An 18,445-nucleotide genomic window follows, 5' to 3' on the forward strand; every position below is an offset into this window, starting at 1 on the left:
CCTCTACTTTACCAAGCATGATGTGATAACATGTCCAAAGTACATGAGACAAAGTCCCATCCTTGCTTCTAAGGATCATTCTGACTGTACTTCCTTCAAGACAGATTTGTTTGCTCTTCTGGCAGTCTATGGCATATATTCAATATTCTTTGCCAATACAATAATTCGAAGGCATCAATTCTTCTTCTATCTTCTTTATTTACTGTCCAGCTTTCACAGGCATATGAAGTGACTAAAATCACCAATGCTTGGGGTCAGGTGCACCTTAGTCCTTAAAGTGACATCTTTGCTTTTGAACACTTTAAAGAGGTCTTGAAGCAGATTTGCCCAATACAATGCATCGTTTGATTTCCTGACTGCTGTTTCCATGGGTGTTGATTGTGGATCCAAGTAAAATGAAATCCTTGACAACTTCAATAATTTTCTGTTTATCATGACATGATTATTGGTTCACTTGTGAGGATTTTTGCTTTATATTGAGGTGTAACTCATACTGAAGGCCACAGTCTTTCATCTTCATCAGTAAGTGCTTCAGCAAGTCCTCTAAATTGTCAGCAAACAGTGTTGAGTCATCTGCACACTGCTGACTGTTAACGAATCATCTGCCAAACCTGATGCTGCGTTCTTCTTATACAGTCCGGCTTCTCAGATTACCTGCTCAGCAGATTGAATATGTATGGGGAAAAAATACGACCTGATGCACACCTGTCCTGCTTTTAAACCACACAGTATCTCCTTGTTCTGTTCAAATGATTGCCTCTTCTTGGTCTATGTACAGGTTCCACATGAACACAATTAAGTGTTTCAGAATTCCTACTCTTCACAATGTCATCCATAATTTGTTATAATCCATTCACACAGTCAAATGCCTTTGCACAGTCAATAAAACACAGGTAAAAACATCTTTCTAGTATTCTCTGCTTTCAGCCAAGATCCCATCTGACATCAGCAATAATACTCCTGGTTCCACATCCTCTTCTGAATCCAACCTAACTTTCTGGCAGTTCCCTGTTGTTGTACTGCTGCAACCAATTCTGAATGCTTTTCAGTGAAATTTTACCTGGGTGACTTTAATGACATTGTTTGATAATTTCCACATGCTGTTGAATTACCTTTCTTTGGAATGGGCACAAATACAGATGTCTTCCAGTCAACTGGTCAGCTAGCTGTCTTCCAAATTTCTTGGCATACACGAGTGAGCACCTCTGGCACTGCGTCCATTTGTTGAAACATCTCAATTTGTAGTCTGTCAATTCCTGGAGCCTTGTTTTTTGCCAGTGTCTCCAGTCCAGCTTGGTCTTCTTCCTTCAGTACTATCGGTTCTTGATCATATGCCATCTTCTGAAATAGCTGCAAGTCAGCCAATTCTTTTCGGTGCAGTGGCTCCATGTATTCCTTCCATCTCCCGGTGTCGTTTAAATATTTTCCCCATCGAATTCTTCAATATTGCAACTCCAGAACTGAATTTTTTTATTCAGTCCTTTCAGCTTGAGAAATGCCAAGTGTGTTCTTCCCTTTCGGTTTTCTCACTCTAGGTCTTTGCTTTGTAATTTCTTCCATTTGCTTTAGCTACTTGATGTTCAAGAGCAACTTTCAGAGTCTCTTCTGACATCTACTTTGGCCTTTTTTTTCTTGCCTGTCTTATTAATAACCTCTTGCTTTCTTCACAGATGATGTCCTTGATGTCTCCCCACAACTCATCTGGTTTTTGGTCATTAGTGTTCAATGCCTCAAATCTATTCTTGAGATGGTCTCTAAATTCAGCGGGGATATGCTCAGGTTCATACTTTGGCTCTCACGGATTTGTTCTGATTTTCTTCAGCTTCAACTTAAACTTGCATATAAGCAATTAATGGTTTGTTCCACAGTTGGCCCCTGCCCTTGTTCTGACTTACCATAATGAGCGTCTCCTTCATCTCTTTCCACATATGCAGTTGATCTGATTCCTGTGTACTCCACCTGGTGAGGTACATGTGCACAGTACCCACTTCTATTGCCCAAAAAAAGGTATCTGTAATGAAGAAGTTGTTGGTCTTGTAGAATTCTATCATGCGATCTCTGGCTTCATTTCTATCACCAAGGACATATTTTCCAACTACTAGTCTTTCTTTGTTTCCAGCTTTCACATTCCAAATCACCAGTAATTATCAATGTATCATGTATCCAGACTGCACGTATGATCAATTTCATACTGCAGAAGTACGTAAAAAGCTTCAATTTCCTCATCTTTGGCATCAAGGCTGGTGTGTCAATTTGAGTAACAGTTGTATTAACTGGTCTTCCTTATACCTGCATGGATATATCCTATCACTGACAGCGCTGTACTTCAGGACTGATCTTGAAATGTCCTTTTTGACGACGAAAGCAATGCCATTCCTCTTCAATTTGTCATTCCTGGCATAGCAGACCATATGATTGCCTGATGCAAAATGGTCAATATCAGTCCACTTCAGCTCATTAATGCCTAGGGTATCTATCTTGATGTGTTACATTTCATCTCTGCTGACTCCTGATTTTCCTAGATTCATTCTTCATTCGTTCCACGTTGCGATAATTAATGGATGTTTACAGCTGTTTCTTCTGAGTCATGCCACATCAGCAAATGAAGGTCCTGAAAGCTTGACTCCATCCACATCATTAAGGTCGACTCTACTTTGAGAAGGCAGCTCTTCCGCAGTTCTATGTTGAATGCCTTCCAATCTGAGGGGGCTCATCTTACAGCAATATATCAGACAATGATCTGCTGCTATTCATTAGGTTTTCACTGGCTAAGTTTTTCGAAAGTAGACCGCCAGGTCCTTCTTCCTAGTCTGTCTTAGTCTGGAAGCTCACCTGAAACCTGTCCACCATGAATGACCCTGCCTGAATTTGAAATACCAGTGCCATAGCTTCCGGCATCACAGCAACACGCAAACCACTGCAGCACGACAAACTGACAAATACTGGTCAATAGACTACGAAAACAAGGTGACTATTGCCTGTTATGCAAATGAAGTGTCTGCGGCCTACTGAGGGGACTGATCGGTTTGTAGACCCCGCGGGGAGGGGCATACCTTGAAACTGACAAGAAGGTGTGTACGCATGCAGCCAACCCCACAGAGATTTTTCAGACAGAAAGAATTGGGAAGACAGGAAGCAGTAAGAAGCAGAAAGGAAAAAACGCAAGAGAGAGAGAAAGGAGGCAAGGAACCTCCGACAAGAACTGTAACATGGGCCAAGAACTGTAACACTGAAGACAGCGAGAGGCATGGACGGGGCCCTCCAGCAGAGTCGGTGATGACAGACAGCAGGGCTAGGAGGAACCTGCCCTGAGGAGCCGAGAGGACCTGGGAGAGCTGTCCTGCACTAAAGAAGGGGGCTGCACACCCGCTTCCTGGTCATGATCCCAAGTTGGAGCCTGCTGATCCTGACCCCGTTACTTCCTTAATAAACTACTGAACTGTAGGTACGGTCTGAGTTCTGTGTGGCCATTGTAATGAATTATTGAGCCCAGAAGAGAAGTACAGAGCACTGCGTGGAGGACGGCTGGTGTCAGAATTGGTAAAAGGTTGGAGAGTAGAGGAATGTCTCACCTCTACCACGTAGGAGTCAGCATTGGGCTGATACTGGTCATTATCCCCCCTGAAGTTTGACAGTTTCTGACAGTATTACTACTATCCTGTTACACATACGTAGCCCACCCCAGCCTCCACAGCACCTACAAATAGTCCCTCTGCCTGGCCAGCAGCAGGGACTCTCCTGCTGTGACAGTGACAAAGCCATTACCACCTGAGCTCCTCCCTGAGGACACAGTATGAGCCAGCCATACAGAAAACACACCTGCCCTCTTCAGTGAGAAGCCAGGGTCGAAAAGAACTATGTGTAAAGACACACAGAGTCAACTGGCCACCCTGGACACACATGCTAACAACAAGGGTAGAGGGCCTTTCAATCCTCAGCACCCCCCCTGCAAAAGTATAATAACTGCCACCCCGTTGGGTAGCTGCCTCCCTGTGGGGTTAAGTACCACCCGGTGGGGTAAGTGCCAGCCTGTAGGGTAGCTGCCACCATGTGGGTTAAGTGCCACCCTGTGACACAGCTATTATCTTGTGGGGCAGCTGCCACCCTGTGTGGTAGCTACCACCCTGTGGGCTAAGTATCACCCTCTGGGGTAGCTCCCTCCCTGTGGGGTAAGTGCCACCCTGAGGGGTAAGCGCCACCCTGTGGGTAAGTGTCACCCTGTGGGGTACATGCCACCCTGTGGGGTACATGCCACCCTGTGGGGCAGCTATCACCCTGTGGGTTAAGTGCCACCCTGTAGCTAAGTGCCACCCAGTAGACCAAGTGCCACCCTGTGGGGTACCTGCCACCCTGTAGGGTAAGTGCCATCCTGTGGGTAAGTTCCACATTGTAAGATAAGTGCCACGCTGTAGGGTAGTTGCCACCCTGTGGGGAGCATCCATGATTGAGGAGAGAAGTCATGCAAAGGCCAACAACAAACAGGAGCTACTGGCCATAGTGACCAATCAATTAATATTTTGAGCTACTAACATTGCTACTTGTGTTAACCTACTGCTTAAAAGAAAAAGCTCAAGGGGTTTACTACAATGAATGCTGTACAACAAGACAAACATTTCTCTGATGAAAACAAATTAATGATTCAAGAGAAATAAAATGGAGAAGCAGGGCCAAGATGGCAGAATAGCCAGGCACTTCCGGCAATCACTCTTACAACAAAGACTCAAAAAAACGGTGAAACAATTATATTTATGACAAGCTAGGAACCCTGAACATCAAAGGCAAAGTTAGAAAACGGACTGAGCAGCACGGGGAGGGAGAGACAGTTCAAAAGCAGAGAGGAGTTATCAGACCTGAATCGCCGGGATGCCTCAGGCACCATTCACGGGAGCAGCTGCGGTGGGCAGGCTAGTAGAAGCGTTTGGCCCCAGTTTCCTCAGAGAGGAGCAGCCAGCTGCACAGCCAACTCACCTCCGGAACCAGAGAAGAACGGCCCTCTTGGCAAAAGCTAAGAACTTGCGTATATTTTACTGTACCCCCCGCCCCCAAGCCAGCTTCAGAGGCTGTTGATTTCCCTGGGCCTGAGATAGGCCGTGCTGAGTGCCTGGAGCCATTCTACCAACAACAGAAAAGGAATAAATTCTAAACAGGGGGAAAAGTTAATTTGCCAGCTCCAAAAACCGGGGGAGCTCCAGATAGAAGCGGCTCCTTTCCAGGCATAAACGGTCTGTGGACTTTGAATACCTTTCCCCCGTGCATGGACCTATGTGGGCCTCTTTCAGGAGAATAGGCCCTTGTTGGCAGACTGTAACTGTTTCAGCTGTATGGTGAAGAGGTGGTTGTTTAATGATTGACATTACTTTCCTATTAAACAGGGTTCTCGCCTACCCACATCAGGGGCCTAAGGACTGGTACCTCCACTCGGGTCACCCAGCCACCAGTGACAGGGTTCCAAGGATAACTGGTACCTCCCAGTCCTTAAAAACAAAAGCATTGGGTGCTCGTGGTCTGTCTGCAGAACCCACCCACCTGTATGCTCTAGGAAATAGGGATGCACTTTCCTCAGGGACGCTTGGGGGATGAATCTAAGCCCCCTGCCTTGTTCAGAGCATGACACCCTGCTGCAATCAGATGCTGGCACCTACACCAATCACCCCCTGCCCTCTCACACTAAAGGACAGAGCCTATACCACACACTTGATGAGCAGCTACCTGGACACCTGAGCTGAATTCATACAAGAAAAGAGAATAGACTCCTAGACTAATACACCTGGTAACAGTGCTAGCCACCTCGTGACCGGACGTCACAGCTTCAAAGGTGAAAATGATCAAGGTAGCTCACGCAAGCAACCCATTTAGGCATGTTGTTGTTGTTAGGTGCCGTCGAGGCGGTTCCGACTCTCAGCAACCCTATGCACAACAGAACGAAACACCGCCCGGTCCTGCACTATCCTTACTATCATTGTTGTGCTTGAGCTCATTGTTGCAGCCACTGTGTCAATCCACCTCATTGAGGGTCTTCCTCTTTTCCGCTAACCCTGTACTCTGCCAAGCATGATGTCCTTCTCCAGGGATGGATCCCTCCTGACAACATGTCCAAAGTGTGTAAGACGCAGTCTCGCCACCCTTGCTTCTAAGGAGCGTTCTGGCCACACTTCTTCCAAGACAGATTTGTTCGTTCATTTAGGCATATCAAAACAAAACAAAGCAAGAAGCTAGGATACAGTAAACAAACACAAAATAAACTAATGACTTACAGATGTCTTGGAGACAGCAGTCAATATCAAATCACATAAAGAAGCAGACCATGATCGCTTCAACAAGCTCTCAAGGGATCTTCTACATGAAAGTGCCTTCCTGGAGTTACCAGATGCAGAATACAAAAGATTAATATGCACAATTCTTCAAGACATCAGGAACAAGATCAGGCAATACAAAAAACAAGCCAAGGAACACAGATAAAACAGCTGAAGAAATTAAAAAGGTTATTCGAGAACATAATGAAAAATTTAATAAGCTGCAAGAATCCATAGAGACAGCAATCAGAAATTCAGAAGATTAACAATAAAATTAGAAAATTAGAAAACTCAGTAGAAAGTCAGAGGAACAAAACTGAGCAAGTAAAAGGCAAAATTGGTGAGCTTGAACATAAAGCACTTGGCACCAATATATCTGAAGAAAAATGAGATAACAGAATTTTAAAAAATGAGGAAACCTTAGGAATCATGTGGGACTCTATCAAGAGAAATAACTTACGAGTGATTGGAGTAACAGAACATGGAGGGATATCAGAAAATACAGAATTGTTGAGAACTTGCTGGCAGAAAACTTCCCTGATATCGTGAAAGATGAGAAGATATCTATCCAAGATGCTCATCGAACTCTACATTAAGTAGATTTTAAAAGAAAGTCACCCAAACACATTATAATCAAACTTACCAAAACCAAAGATAAAGAGAGAACTTCAAGAGCGGCTAGACATAAGGGAAAAGTCACCTACAAAGGAGAGTCAATAAGAATAACCTCAGACTACTTGATAGAAACCACGCAGGCAAGAAAGCAGTGGCATGACTTCCATAAAGCATTGAAGGAAAAAAACTGGCAGCCAAGAATCTCATATCCAGCAAAACTGTCTCTCAAATATGAAACTAAAATTAGGTCATTTCCAGATAAACAGAAGTTTAGAGAATTCGTAACAACCAAACCAAAACTACAAGAAATGCTCAAGGGAGTTCTTTCATTAGAAAATCAATAATATCAGGTATCAAACCAAGACTACAACAATGGATGAGCAATCAGAGGTTAACTCAGACAGGAAAATCACAAAAATAAACCAAGATAAAAAAAATGCTCAAAACAGGGAAACAGTATTATGATTTCGTAAAACAAGACAACATTAAAACAAGAAAGAGGTGCTAAGAAATGCAGTCATGGATCTTTCAAATTCAGAGGAAGACAAGGCGATATAAACAAAATCTAGGTTTAAACTTAGAAAAAAGGGGTAAATATTAAGGTAACCATAAAGGAAGCTAACTATCCTACTCGTCAAAATACAAGAAAAATATAGAGACTCAGCAGAAACAAAATCAACAATGACGAATAAGAGGAAAAGGCACTAAATAAACTACTAAGCACAAAAAATATAAGTGGGAAAAAGAAACTGTAACGACACACAAAAAAAGACATCAAAATGACAGCACTAAACTCATATCTATCCATAATTATGCTGGATGTAAATGGACTAAATGTACCAATAAAGAGACAGAGACTGGAAAAATGGATTAAAAAACACGACCCAATCTATATGTGGCACACAAAAGACACACCTTAGATTTAGAGAAACAAACAAAAACTCAAAGGATGGAAAAAAATATAACATACAAACAACAATCAAAAAAGAGCAGAAGTGGCAAAATTGATTTCTGACAAAACAGACTTTAAAGTTAAATCCACCACAAAGGATAAGGAAGGCCACTAAATAATGATTAAAGGGAAAAGATACCACGAGGATATAACCGTATTAAACATTTATGCACCCAAAGACACAGCTGCAAGATACATAAAACAAACTCTAACAGCATTGAAAAGTGAAATAGACAGTGCCAAAATCATAGTAGGAGATGCTTCAACACACCACTTTTGGTGAAGGACAGAACATCCAGAAAGCAGCTCAATGAAGACACGGAAGATCTAAATGCCACAATCAACCAACTTGACCTCATAGACATATACAGAACACTCCACCCAACAGCAGCCAGGTATATGTTCTCTTCTAGTACACATGGAACATTCTATAGAATAGACCACATATTAGGTCATAAAGGAAGCCTTAGCAGAATCCAAAACATCGAAATACTACAAAGCATCTTCTCTGACCCTAAGGGCATAAAAGTAGAAATCAGTAACAGAAAAAGCAGGGAAAAGAAATCAAACACTTGGAAATTAAACAATACCCTCCTCAAAAAAGACGGGGTTATAGAAGACATTAAGGGTGGAATAAAGTAATTCATAGAATCAAATGAGAATGAAAACACTTTCTATCAGAACCTTTGGGACACAACGATAACAGTGCTCCCAGGTCAACGTATACCACTAAATGCATCATTACAAAACGAAAAAAAAAAAAGGGTCAAAATTAAAGAATTATCCCTACAACTTGAACAAATAGAAAGAGAGCAACAAAAGAAACCCTCAGGCACCAGAAGAAAGCAAAGACTAAAAATCAGAGCAGAATTAAATGAAACAGAAAACAGAAAAACAACTGAAAGAATTAACAAGACCAAAAGCTGGTTCTTTGAAAAAATTAACAAAATTGATACACCACTGACCAAACTGACAAAAGAAAAACAGGGGAGGAAGCAAAAAACCCAAATAACAAATGAGACGGCGATATTACAAGAGACCCAGACAACATTAAAAAGAATCATATCAGATTATTAAGAAAAACTGTACTCTAACAAATTTGAAAACCGAGAAGACATGGATGAATCCCTAGAAACACACTACCTACCTAAACTAACACAAACAGAGGTAGAACAACTCAATAGACCCGTAACAAAAGAAGAGATTGAAAAGGTAATCAAAAATCTCCCCCAAAAAAAAAAAAAAAGCGCTGGCCTGGATGGCTTCACTGAAGAGTTTACCAAACTTTCAAAGAAGAGTTAACACCACTACTACTAAAGGTATTTCAAAACACAGAAAAGGACAGAATACTCCCAAACTCCTTCTAAGAAGCCAGCATATCCCTGATACCAAAACCAGGTAAACAGACCACAAAAAAAAAAAAAGAAAATTACAGACCTATATCCCTCATGAACTTAGATGCAAAAATCCTCAACAAAATTCTAGCCAATAGAATTCAACAACATATCAAAACAATAATTCACCATGACCAAGTGGGATTCACAACAGGTATCCAGGGATGGTTCAACATTAGAAAAACAATTAATGTAATCTACCACATAAACAAAAAACAAGAATCAAATGATTTTATCAATTGATGCAGAAAAAGCATTTGACAAAGTCCAACACCCATTATGATAAAAACTCTTAGCAAAATAGGAATAGAAGGAAAATTCCTCAACATAATAAAGGGTACTTATACAAAGTCAACAGCCAACATCATCCAAAATGCAGAGAGTCTCATAAAGCATTCCCCTTGAGATTCAGAACCAAAGATGCCCTTTATAACCACTCTTATTCAACATTGTGCTGGAGGTCCTACCCAGAGCAATTAGGCTAGATAAAGAAATAAAGGGTATCCAGATCAAGAAGTGGAAGTATCTGTATCTGCAGATGACACGCTCTTATACACAGAAAACCCTCAGGAATCCTCAAGAAAACTACTGAAACTAATAGAAGAGTTTAGCAGAATATCAGGATAAAAAATACACATACAAAAATGAATTGGATTCCTCTACACCAACAAAAACAACATCAAAGAAAAAAATCACCAAATCAATACTATTTGTAGTAGCCCCCCAAAAGATAAAATACTTAGGAATAAATCTTACCAAACATGTAAAAACCTATACAAAGTAAACTGCAAGACACTACTGCAATAAACCAAAAAAGGCCTACCAAACTCTGCTGCCGAGGAGTCGATTCTGGCTCATAGGGACCCTATAGGGCAGAGCAGAACTACCCCTTAGATTTTCCAGGGAGCGCCTGGCGGATTCGAGCTACTGACCTTTTGGTTAGCAGCCATAGCACTTAACCACTATACCACCAGGGTTTCCAAAGAGACCTATATTAGTGGAAAAACATACCTTGCTCATGGATAAGAAGACTTAACATTGTAGAAATGTCTATTCCATCTATAAATACAATGCAATTCCGATCAAAATTCAAAAGACATTTTTAAATGAGATGGAGAAACAAATCACCAACTTCATATGGAAGGGAAAGAGGCCCTGGATAAGTAAAGCATTACCGATGAAGAAGAACAACGTGGGAGGCCTCATTCTACCTGGTTTTAGAATCTATTATGCCTCCACAGTAGTCAAAACAGCCTGGTACTGGCACAACAGATACACAGACCGATGAAACAGAATTGAGAATCCAGACATAAATCCATCCACATATGAGCAGCTGATATTTCACAAAGGCCCAAAGTCAGTTAAATGGGGAAAAGACAGTCTCTTTAACAAATGGTGCTGGCATAACTGGATAACAATCTGCAAATAAATAAACAAGACCCATACCTCACACCATGCACAAAAACTAACTCCAAGTGGATCAAAGGCCTAAATATAAAATCTAAAACGATAAAGATCATGGAATAAAAAATAGCGACAATGCTAGGAGCCCCAACACATGCAATAAACAGTATACAAAATATTACTAACAACGCACAAACACCAGAAGAGAAACCAGATAAGTGGGAGCTCCTAAAATTAAACACCTACGCTTATCCAAAGACTTTACCAAAAGAGTAAAAAGATTTACCTACAGACTGGGAAAATGTTTTTACCTGTGATATTTCCTTATCAGTGCCTGATCTCTAAAATCTACATGATACAGCCAAAACTCAACTACAAAAGACAAATAACCCAATCAAAAAATGGGCAAAATATATGAACAGGCACTTCACTAAAGACGACATTCAGGTAGCTAACAGATACATGAAGAAATGCTCAACGATCAATAGCCATTAGAGAAATGCAAACCAAAACTACAATGAGTTTCCATCTCACTCCAACAAGGCTGGCATTAATCCAAAAAACACAAAATAATAAATGTTGGAGAGGTTGTGGAGAGACCTGAATACTTATACAATGCTGGTGGGAATCTAAAATGATAAAACCACTTTGGAAATTGATTTGGCACTTCCTTAAAAAGCTAGAAATAGAACTACCATAGTGTTGTTGTTGTTAGGTGCCGTCAAGTCAGTTCCGACTCATAGTGACCCTATGCACAACAGAACGAAACACTGCCCGGTCCTGAGCCATCCTTTGAACTGTTGTTACGCTTGAGCTCACTATTGCAGCCACCGTGTCAATCCACCTCGTTGAGGGTCTTCCTCTTTTCCGCTGACCCTGTACTCTGCCAAGCGTGATGTCCTTCTCCAGGGACTCATCCATCCTGACAACATGCCCAAAGTATGTAACGCGCAGTCTCGCCACCCTTGCCTCTAAGGAATATTCTGGCTGCACTTCTTCCAAGACAGATTTGTTTATTCTTTTGGCAGTCCATGGTATATTCAATATTCTTTGCCAACACCACAATTCAAAGGTGTCAACTCTTCTTCGGTCTTCCTTATTCATTGTCCAGCTCTCACATGAATATGAAGCGACTGAAAATACCACGGCTTGGATCAGGCGCACCTTAGTCTTTAGAGTGACATCTTTGCTCTTCTACACTTTGAAGAGGTCCTTTGCACCAGATTTGCCCGATGCAATGCATCTTTTGATTTCCTGACTGCTGCTTCCATGGCTGTTGATTGTGGATCCAAGTAAAATGAAATCCTTGACAACTTCAATCTTTTCTCCATTTTTCATGATGTTGCTCATAGGGACAAGTTGTGAGGATTTTTGTTTTCTTTATGTTGAGGTGTAATCCATAATGAAGCCTGTGGTCTTTGATCTTCATTAGTAAGTGCTTCAAGTCTTCTTCACTTTCAGCAAGCAAGGTTGTGTCATCTGCATAACACAGGTTGTTAATAAGTCTTCCTCCAATCCTGATGACCCGTTCTACATATAGTCCAGCTTCTTGTATTATTTGTTCAGCATACAGATTGAATAGGTATGCTGAAAGAATACAACCCTGACGCACACCTTTCCTGACTCTAAACCAATCAGTATCCCCTTGTTCTGTCTGAACAACTGCCTCTTGATCTATGTAAAGGTTCCTCACGAGCACAATTAAGTGTTCTGGAATTCCCATTCTTCGCAGGGTTATCCATAGTTTGTTATGATTCACACAGCCGAATGCCTCTGCATACTGAATAAAACACAGGTAAATATCCATTTGGTATTCTCTGCTTTCAGCCAGGATCCATCTGACATCAGCCATGATATCCTTGGTTCCATGTCCTCTTCTGAAACCGGCCTGAATTTCTGGCAATTCCCTGTCGATATACTGCTGCAGCCGTTTTTGAATGATCTTCAGCAAAATTTTGCTTACTTGTGATGTTAATGATATTGTTCTATAATTCCTACATTCGGTTGGATCACCTTTCTTGGGAATAGGCATAAATATGGATCTCTTCCAGTCAGTCGGCCAGGAAGCTCTCTTCCATATTTCTGGGCATAGACGAGTGAGCACCTCCAGCGCTGCATCTGTTTGTTAAAACATCTCAATTGATACTGCATCAATTCCTGGAGCCTTGTTTTTCACCAATGCCTTCAGAGCAGCTTGGGCTTCTTCCTTCCGTACCATTGGTTCCTGATCATATGCCACCTTTTGAAATGGTTGAACATGGACTAATCCTTTTTGGTATAACGATTCTGTGTATTCCTTCCATCTTCTTTTGATGCTTCCTGCGTCGTTTAATATTTTCCCCATGGAATCCTTCACTATTGCAACTCGAGGCTTGAATTTTTTTTTTTTTTTTTCAGTTCTTTCAGCTTGAGAAATGCCGAGTGTGTTCTTCCCTTTTGGTTTTCCATCTCCAGCTCTTTGCACATGTCATGATAATACTCTGTCTTCTTGAGAGGCCCTTTGAAAACTTCTGTTCACTTCTTTTACTTCATCAATTCTTCCTTTTGCTTTAGCTGCTCGACAATCAAGAGCAAGTTTCAGAGTCTCCTCTGACATCCACCTTGGTCTTCTCTTTCTTTCCTGCCTTTTGAGTGACCTCTTGCTTTCTTCATGGATGATGTCCTTGATGTCATTCCACAACTCGTCTGGTCTGCAGTCAGTAGTGTTCAATGCATCAAATCTATTCTCGAGATCGTTTCTAAATTCAGGTGGGATATACTCAAGGTCATATTTTGGTTCTCGTGGACTTGCTCTGATTTTTTTCAGTTTCAGCTTGAACTTGCATATGAGCAATTGATGGTCTGTTCCACAGTCGGCCCCTGGCCTTGTTCTGACTGGTGATATTGAGCTTTTCCATCATCTCTTTCCATAGATGTAAAGTCAATTTGATTTCTGTGTGTTCCATCTAGCGAGGTGCATGTATATAGTCGCTGTTTATGTTGGTGAAAGAAGGTATTTGCAATGAAGGAGTAGTTGGTCTTGCAAAATTCTATCATTCGATCTCCGGCATTGTCTCTATCACCCAGACCATATTTTCCAACTGCTGATCCTTCTTCTTTGTTTCCAACTTTCGCGTTCCAATTGCCAGTAATTATCAATGCATCTTGACTGCATGTTCGATCAATTTCAGACTGTAGCAGCTGATAAAAATCTTCTATTTCTTCATCTTTGGCCCTAGTGGTTGGTGCGTAAATTTGAACTACCATACAATCCAGCAATCCCACTCCTTGGAATATATACTAGAGAAATATGAACCTTTACACGAACAGATACATGCAAACCCGTGTTCATTGCAGCACTGTTTACAATAGCAAAAAGATGGAAGCAACCAAGGAGCCCATCAACAGATAAATAAATTATGGTATATTCACACAATAGAATACTACGCATCAAAGAAGAACAATGATGAATCCCAGAAACATTTCATAACATGGAGGTATCTGGAAGGCATTATGTTGAGTGAAATTAAAAAAAAAAAAAGTGCAATTAGCCAGTCGCAAAAGGACAAATACTGTATAAGACCACTATTATAAGAACTCGAGAAATAGTTTAAACAGAGACGAAAATATTCTTTGATGGTTACAAGAGGCGGAAGGCAGGGAGAGACGGAGGGAGAAGGGTTTTCACTTAAGATAGTAGATAAGAATTATTTTAGGTGAAGGGAAAGACAACACACAATACAGGAGAGGTCAGCACAACTGGACTGAACCAAAAACAAAGAAGTCTCCTGAATAAACTGAGCGTTTCGAAGGCCCAGTGTAGCAGAGGTGGGGGTTTGGGGACCATGGTTTCAGGGGACATCTACATCAATTGGCATAATAAAATCTGTTAAGAAAACATTCTGCATCCCACTTTGGAGAGTGGCTTCAGGCATCTTAAACACCAACAAGTGGTCATCTTAGATGCATCTATGGGTCTCAACCCTCCTGGAGCAAAGCTGAATGAAGAACACCAAAGACAGATGGTAATTATGAGCCCAAGAGACAAAAAGGGCTACATAAACTGGAAACTACATCAGCCTGAGACCAGAAGAACTAGATGGTGCCCGGCTACAACCAATGACTGCCCTGACAGGGAACACAACAGAGAACCCTGAGTGAGCAGGAGAGCAGTGGGATGCAGACCCTATGTTCCCGTAAAAAGACCAGACTTAATGGTCTGACTGAGACTAGATTGACCCTGGAGGCCATTGTCCCGAGACCTTCTGTTAGCCCAAGACAGGAACCATTCCTAAAGCTAACTCTTCAGACAGGGATTGGACTGGACTATGAGATAGAAAATGACACTGGTGAAGAGTGAGCTTCTTGGATCATGTAGACACATGAGACTATGTGGGCATCTCCTGTCTGGAGGGGAAATGAGAGCGCAGAGGGGGTCAGAAGTTGGCCGAATGGACACAAAAAGAGAGAGTGGAGGGAAGGAGTGTGCTGTCTCATTAGGGGGAGAGCAATTAGGAGTATATAGCAAGGTGTGTATAAATTTTTGTATGAGAGACTGACTTGATTTGTAATCTTTCACTTAAAGCACAATAAAAACTTGAAAGAAAGAAAGAAAGAAAACACAAACACACCCTGTCAGTAGTACATAACGAGCTTGCGAAGGCCCAGAAGTGCCACAGCTGCTGCCTGCAGAACCTGTGGTTGACGCTGCCATTTTCTCCGCTATTTTCACTGTAGACAGCCAGGTCCTACCTTCTGGGCCCGGTCGGTCTCCGACATGCTCTCTTTGGAAGTCCGGCTGTCCTCCGTGGGGAATGCTGCCACCTGCTCTGCCCCATGTTCATCGTCCTCGTCAAGCTCCTCGGAGTCATCCTCTTCTGAGTCCATCTCCAGACTCTCTCCATTCACATGCAGGGTGCTGTCACCCAGGTCCTTCTCACTCTGGAACAGGGGCAGGTGGATACATAAGGCAGAACCACTCAGTGTCTCAATCTTGCCCGGGCAGGGAGCAGAGACACTGCCCAAGACCCCGTCACATGGGGAAAGACTCCGGGAGGCATGGAGCAAGCAAAGAGGACAGGACAGGATGAGGTGGTGCTCCAGTAACCCATGTGGACACAGAGGCTGTGTCCCCCAGAGCAAAGGGGCTCTAAAGTTTCGGTGCCTTTGACAGGGACTAAGATCTTCAAGTTACTGATGACCTCACATGACAGGGATGAAAGTCATCCAGGGGTGATCTCACCCTATAGGACTAGAGTAATCCAAGTTACTGATGACCTCACAGGATAGGGATGAAAGTCATCTAAGTTACTGATGACCTCACAGGATAGGGATGAAAGTCATCTAAGTTACTGATGACCTCACAGGATAGGCATGGAAGACATCTAAGTTATTGATGACCTCACAGGATAGGGATGAAAGTCATCTAAGTTATTGACGACCTCACACGACAGCGATGAAAGGCATCCAAGTTACTGATGACCTCACACTACAGGGACTAAGGTCATCCAAGTTACTGATGACTTCACGATAGGGGTATGGTCATGATGTTACTGATGATGTCACACTATAGGGACTAGGGTCATCCACGTTATTGATGACCTCATACAGTAAGAATGAAAGTCATCCAAATTACTGATGACCTTACATGACAGGGATAGGGTCATCCAAGTTACCGATGACCTCACATGATAGGGATCAAAGTCGTCCAAGTTATTAACGGCCTCACATGACAGGGATAAAAGTCATCCAAGTTACTGATGACCTCACACTATAGGGACTAGGGTCATCCAAGTTACTGATGACCTCACATGATAAGGGCTAAGGTCATCAAGTTACTGATGACCTCACACTATAGGGACTAGGGTCATCCAAGTTACTGATGTGACCTCACACAATGCTCTTTTTGCCAGACACGTCCTGGACACAGAACCCGTTTCCAAGCACAATGGCAAATAACTCAAACGTTAGCCTCACCTTGGAACCCACAGTGGAATGAGTTATACTCTTAAACATCTCAATCACCGTCCTCTGTTTTAATACTTTGGTCTTTTTCTTAGGAACCAGGCTATAGGTTCCCATTCTTCGTTTTTTCTTCCGAGATACTGCAGCTGCTAAAACAAAAGGCAAGCAAGCTAAAAAAAAAAAAAAAAGTCAAAAGGGGACAAAAAAGATAAATACCATTCAAATGTTTTTAAACGCAGGTGACAGTTTATAAAATCTGATTACCAAAATCATCAGCAGATGTCATCACATCAGGCCCACTGCATTTTAGGGCCAACCACACTGCAACATGACAGCACATAAGTGTGCATCTCTACCCGCTTTGCTTATAAGCTGCACAGAGAAAGCCAAAACTACACTTCCTAAGTCACTTGTTCTACCACCGAAGAACATCGAGCTCTGGTGGGCAGGACAACTGCAGTACAGGGAACCCCATGCCATTAGTGCAGGGTCCAGTGAGCAGCCTCCAACACAAGTCTATTTGACCTTGAATGCAACATTACTACACCAAGAAGGGCCTCTCACCTTGCCCAGTAGAGCAATTCTAAGCGTATGTGTCAGGGAAGGAACATGGGCTGAGAATGGCTGTTGGCCTGACTACTCTTCGGCTGGGGGTCCTGGCTGCATCTACCCTCCAGAGGCTCCAGTTTCTTACCCAGAAAGTGAACATGAGGCCTCTAATGCCAGATCGCCCAGCTGGTAGCCTTGCTCCACTCCCACAATCACCAGAGTCTTCTCCCAGGAACGGGATGCTGCCCTCGGAGCAGCCTTCCAGCACAAAGGTGAGGAAGGAAGCAGAAAGGAAAGGAGCATGTGCCTAGGGTCTTGGGGGTACCACAAGCGGAGGGAAGAAACCAGGAGGGGAGCTCAGGGGCTCCGGTTCCCATTCTAAACAAAGTTCAGATGGATTGGTTTTAAAGAAAGCAGCCTCTACAATATTTTCAAAGTTCTGGGGTTAAAAAAAAAACCTGACAATCACTGCTTTAACAAAGATGAACTGCACTAAGGTCTAGGGAGAACCATGTGCTTTAATAAAACATAGGAAAAGAATCTGAAAGGGCAGGGACAAATGCAGACTGCGTGAGCAGGTGGGTGCTGACGGTCGGGGTACGGTGTGCACACGGGGGAGAGGAGCCCGGCTAGGGAAGGGTACATGGGGAGCAGTCACTGCACAGCCTTCTAGATGCAGCAGAGGCCGAGCTGTGGGGGTACAAAGACACCAGCTGTCACTGGCTGCCATTTGGGGGTGGGCTCTGAGCACACACTCATCACTGGCAACAAGCTCCAAGGGGTCTCTGGTGCGGCCCAGTGACCCAGGGCTGTGTCTGTTGTTGCGTGTGTGGATACAACTCCACTCTCATAGCCATCTTTGTCTTGAAAATTTTTTTGCGGGGGGGGGGGGGCGGGGGGGAGGAAATGCCCCGCATGTGGTATCAGATTTCCTGTGGGTCTTTCAGCTTTAAAAACACATCTCATTTGTTTGCTCCTTGCAACACGCGGCCCCGCCATGTCCACTCGCTCCTGGGCCAGGGCTCCTTCCTTTCCAGCCACCTTACGAACTGTGCAGTGAATGGCCTCTTGGCAAGTGCAGAATTTAATGATAAATGGTCTGTGTGTGAGCTTTTAGAAGGCAGCACCTATGACAGCACTTGGCCATGTACAAACAAGTGCCTGAGGCATAAATGGGGGGAGCCTGCTCCAGTGCTGGCAGATGCCAAGTGCCAAAGAATGGGTGTGAGGAGGGAAATGAAGCAGGAAGCTGCTGGTGTCAGATGGGGCAGGGGCACATGGAGGATGGATCTTTC

The 18,445-nt window shown here is 42.9% G+C and overlaps 1 protein-coding gene across 6 annotated transcripts in view; it reads right to left on the reverse strand.

The window, feature by feature from the left end:
- The window catches only part of EHMT1 (euchromatic histone lysine methyltransferase 1), a 268,050-nt gene that overhangs the window by 101,294 nt on the left and 148,311 nt on the right, over positions 1 to 18,445 (reverse strand). For 3 of the 6 annotated variants that reach the window (XM_049896755.1, XM_049896750.1, XM_049896752.1), the window contains exons 5-6: positions 16,614 to 16,771; positions 15,390 to 15,578 (exon numbers count right to left, since the gene is read on the reverse strand). In XM_049896755.1, coding sequence (XP_049752712.1) covers positions 15,390 to 15,578; positions 16,614 to 16,771 — 347 coding nt within the window. The remainder of the gene's footprint in view (positions 1 to 15,389; positions 15,579 to 16,613; positions 16,772 to 18,445) is intronic. The other 3 variants (XM_049896756.1, XM_049896753.1, XM_049896754.1) reach the window with 2 other exon arrangements.

Source organism: Elephas maximus, chromosome 9 (assembly GCF_024166365.1).
Source record: "Elephas maximus indicus isolate mEleMax1 chromosome 9, mEleMax1 primary haplotype, whole genome shotgun sequence".
NCBI classification, from domain to species: Eukaryota; Metazoa; Chordata; class Mammalia; order Proboscidea; family Elephantidae; genus Elephas; species Elephas maximus.